At 38.7% G+C, this 4,048-nt stretch overlaps 1 protein-coding gene across 1 annotated transcript; it reads left to right on the plus strand.

Annotated features, from left to right (window-relative positions):
• Positions 1-82: 82 nt before the first annotated feature.
• Positions 83-3,699, plus strand: LOC139141393 (kin of IRRE-like protein 3). The gene is made up of 3 exons (XM_070711017.1): positions 83-315; positions 724-849; positions 1,432-3,699. Exon 3 carries the CDS (start codon positions 1,450-1,452, stop codon positions 3,070-3,072), a length of 1,623 nt encoding a protein of 540 aa, XP_070567118.1. The 5' UTR covers positions 83-315; positions 724-849; positions 1,432-1,449; the 3' UTR covers positions 3,073-3,699.
• Positions 3,700-4,048: the final 349 nt, after the last annotated feature.

Raw genomic sequence — 4,048 nt, forward strand, 5'->3', positions numbered from 1 at the left:
ACAGCAGGCAATCTTCAGTGACTGTAGAGGTAAACACGGTATCAAAAACTGAAGGTCGGGTCATGAACCCGGAAAAGAAATCACAGTCCCATCCACCAATGATGACTTTCTCTGATCTCTGATATTGTTCGCAATATTGTTCGTGCATAGTATACGCCCGTGTTTAGCCACTGGCTCCACAAGATATAAGGACAGCAGTGGTGAATGACAAAAAACCTGAATGACTAGACTTCATAGAGAAATAGTGGGTCATGATTGCGCATTTCTGCAATCCATTGTAGCCGAAGGTAAATCTAGTAACATATCTTTCATTAGGTGAGTATGTTTTGTTTATTTGCCTGCTTTGCCCATTGCCATTGTAAAATTACTGGTAATTGTAATAGTTAACACCTGTTGACCGAGATCGCAAACGTTTGATCGCAAATCATATAACTAGAGTTGCTCATTGAGTGCCGAATTGCAAGGGCGCACTGAGACTGAAGCTACTGTTACTACTCCATGACACACATATAAACCATTGCAAGTCGCATCTAGATCCTGTTTTCTATGCTAGGAAATTTCTAACAACTACCTCGTCATTATATATATAACATGTAACAGATGATAAATACAGCTAATATATATATATATATATATATATATATATATATAATATATATATATATATATATATGCTATTTAATCTATCTCCTTTAAATTTACATTCATTTATTTTTATTACAGTTCTTTACTCATAATACTGCTGTACTGTTCTCCATCTCCAACGTGAGTCACTCAGAAAGTTCAGGCGTGTGAGACACTCCGACATGAATAACCTGTAACCGATGACTCTAAACTTATTTATGTCAGGTATGTTACTGGGAATTTCTCGACCGAAAAACATTAATCCTCCATATTTAATGTATAGTGCCGCCAAGAGACAACTGACTGGCTTATGTACATGTGGTTGACTTGAGTGAATTAAAAATATGTCATCGGGTTTATCTGCAAAACTTTATGTTGCTATTCAGTACTCACAAGTCCAGATTAATTCTCACAAACAAGTGGGTGCGCGGAAAAGTACTTGCATTCAAATTACAAATTATTTATATTTGTAACAGAAAAGACCGATTGTCCATCCCGACATAAATACTTTTGTTTTCAATGAAAGCGACAAATCATAGCCAAAAACTAAAAAAAACATTAAAAGGCTTATGAACGTTATTTCAGTAAACGATATATTCGCAGTTTCAATATTTATGTTTGTTTGTATTTTCAACCTTCCAGAGCATCGAACGTTTCTACCGCTGGCTAAATTCGTAAACTGGAAAACCATTTTCAAAAACGTATTACCTATAATTACACCTTCTGTTTCAAATAACAAAATTCATTGAAGTGCCTAGATCATTTCCTCTTCACTAACAGTAAGAATGTCATTTCCTTCTTTTTCAGAGCAGAGTTGTTTATAGGATGGGTGGTAAAGTTTCTGCGAATCTACCACTTTTCATTTTGGGAATCCTGTATTCTAGTGTTCAAGCGAACCCTACCTTTGTGTCGGAGCCAACTGATTACACACAGATATTCTCTCACGGAAGCAGTCACTCGTTAACCGTCACTTTCCGTTGTACTGTTCAAAAGTTACAGACAGGTCAGAGTGTTGCATGGTACAAGAACGGTCTACCAATCAGCAACAATGGTACCGTGTACTCAAACTACGTTGACACCAGTCGGTATACAGTAGACATGTCAACTTCTGTTCAGCAATCGTTTGCATCATTCCACTTAAAAATTGAGACTTCTGCGACCAGTGCTGACACCGATTCTGGTAACTACCAGTGTGTGGTAATAACAGTCCCTAACGTCGAATCCCGTACAGCTCGTCTCGATGTCTATGTAACCCCACAGTCTGGATATTTACGATGTGCGATTGGTGCTGATCCAAACGACGACGTCTTTAACGTACTTGCGGGAACACCGATTTCATTGCAGTGTCGATCCGATCCAACAGGTGTTCCTGCCATGACAACACACTGGAGTAGAGAAGGATATCCAGGTGAAACATTCGGCATGAACACGGGCACTGACACAAGGGATGGATCACTTACACTCTCATTCTTCTGGACACCAACAAATCAACAAAACAATGCGGTATTTATCTGTACGGGATTTCACCCTGTCTATACGATAAACGTAACATGTCAGTTAGGTCCATTCAACGTACAATATAAACCAATCGTCCAGATTTCACCATCATCATACAAAATAACCATGGAAACCCAGGTAGTAACTTTTACGTGTATCGCTGATGCAAATCCTCCAGTGACACGCTATATATGGGGAAATACAGCAGGGAAGAAGTTTAGTCAGCAGAGTGACAACGTCATCATTGGTTCTGACAGAACATGGATACAGATGATAAACTTTGAGAGTCAGGATAATGGTGTGTATTACGTCACTTGTTATGCTGAGAATAACATCGGAAGGTCGGTGACTGTTATAGCTACACTAAACATCATTATCCAACCAAATACCGGTACAATTGCTACAACATATACACCGACTGAACGTGAGATTTTTAGCGACCTACGAACACTTCCCCAGGTATCCTGGAATCCCATATTAACCGAAGATGCAACGGACATACACTCAGTCAGCAAAACCATGTCACCGGACAAAATGGCATCATGTTGTCCTTGTAGAAACAATACAAGTACAACGGTTGCTGTTCTGAGTGCGACGGTTGCAATATTAAGTTTGGTTATAATCTTTGGTATCACTGTTTTTGCCTATTGTTTTATCGAAGTTCGCAGGAAAGGTCAAATTCCATTTACCAAGTATTCAGTGCATAAGGTGTGTAACACGGATCATAGCAGACAAGCAGACCAATCTTTCCGAAACACTAACATGCTAAATGTTCAAACGCCGGACACTACATCCATGACCCCAATCTGCCAGGACCCCACGAAGTCTGTCCTGTATGACGAAATAAGTCGTGACGAACATGGTACAGAACATTACCAAAGTTTGAATCCAACACCAAAAGATGTGTATACGTCACTGAACGACGTAAAAGTTGTAGAGAAAGGAGAGTGATTGGTATAGTAAATGAATCGCACCATAGTAACTGAACATTCATGTAGCACATTTTCTTATCTTCGCCTTCTAAAGTTTAATGAAAACTATCATTACTATTTTTAGTCGAAATGAGGGAAGGTTGCGACTTTCGTGAGTTTTAAAAATATATGTTTTGAGAGATTCCTCCAAGTGTAGCTGCATCTGCTTTGATTTATGTGGTGTCTCTGATCGTTCTCTTGGCGAATGGAAGTTTTTTGAGAAAATTCATTGAAAAAGTTATGATTTTTATAGATATTTGCGATTTGGTTGTCTAATTTTGATTCAACGTCATTTTGACAATTTTTCGTAGCTTGTCGGTAAGTTTTGTCATTTCACCTTTGTAGCTGCTGTAAATGAAAAGTTTTTTATGTTGTATGATCATGGACAAAATTCTTTGAGTCAACTGAACAACTCCAATCTTTCAATTTTAGAGTGACATTTTTTATTTTCACGCAGAGCCAAGTTTAAATTCAGATGCCATTGATTTTTAGGAGACCAGAAACCACGATAATTATAAGGAGATCATGCACTATGTGCCATTTCTTTTTACTGTAGTAAACACGACATACATAACAACAATACTTTCATGTCAGGTCATGATCCCGGAACACAGCGCATGGCATGACCGAGTGAAATTTACACAACAGGTTAGACTATCTCGTGTAGTATCTATAAACCAAAAGTCTTGCTGTAATGAGGTTCTTTTAATGTCGCCTCGTATATGCACCAGTTTTGACCGTGTCCTGCTTCAATAAGGTAGTGTCACGATCGAAGTCGAGGGCGCCTGTGAACAGAAGTACTTACGTAAACAGAGAAAACAAGCTCAATCTTATGTTTGTTGCGGCATTGATTTGTAAAAGTGCCCATGTGCGCGAAAAATATGATATCGCACGTTCAACGGACCCTCCATAATAGTGGTTTGACCGGCATACATGTAGAATAAGGCTGTACCAGG

Source organism: Ptychodera flava, chromosome 10 (assembly GCF_041260155.1).
Source record: "Ptychodera flava strain L36383 chromosome 10, AS_Pfla_20210202, whole genome shotgun sequence".
Taxonomy (NCBI): Eukaryota; Metazoa; Hemichordata; class Enteropneusta; family Ptychoderidae; genus Ptychodera; species Ptychodera flava.

Bases quoted from the DNA above. Each gene is read 5' to 3' on its own strand.
- LOC139141393 (XM_070711017.1), top strand. From the start codon at position 1,450: ATGGGTGGTAAAGTTTCTGCGAATCTACCACTTTTCATTTTGGGAATC.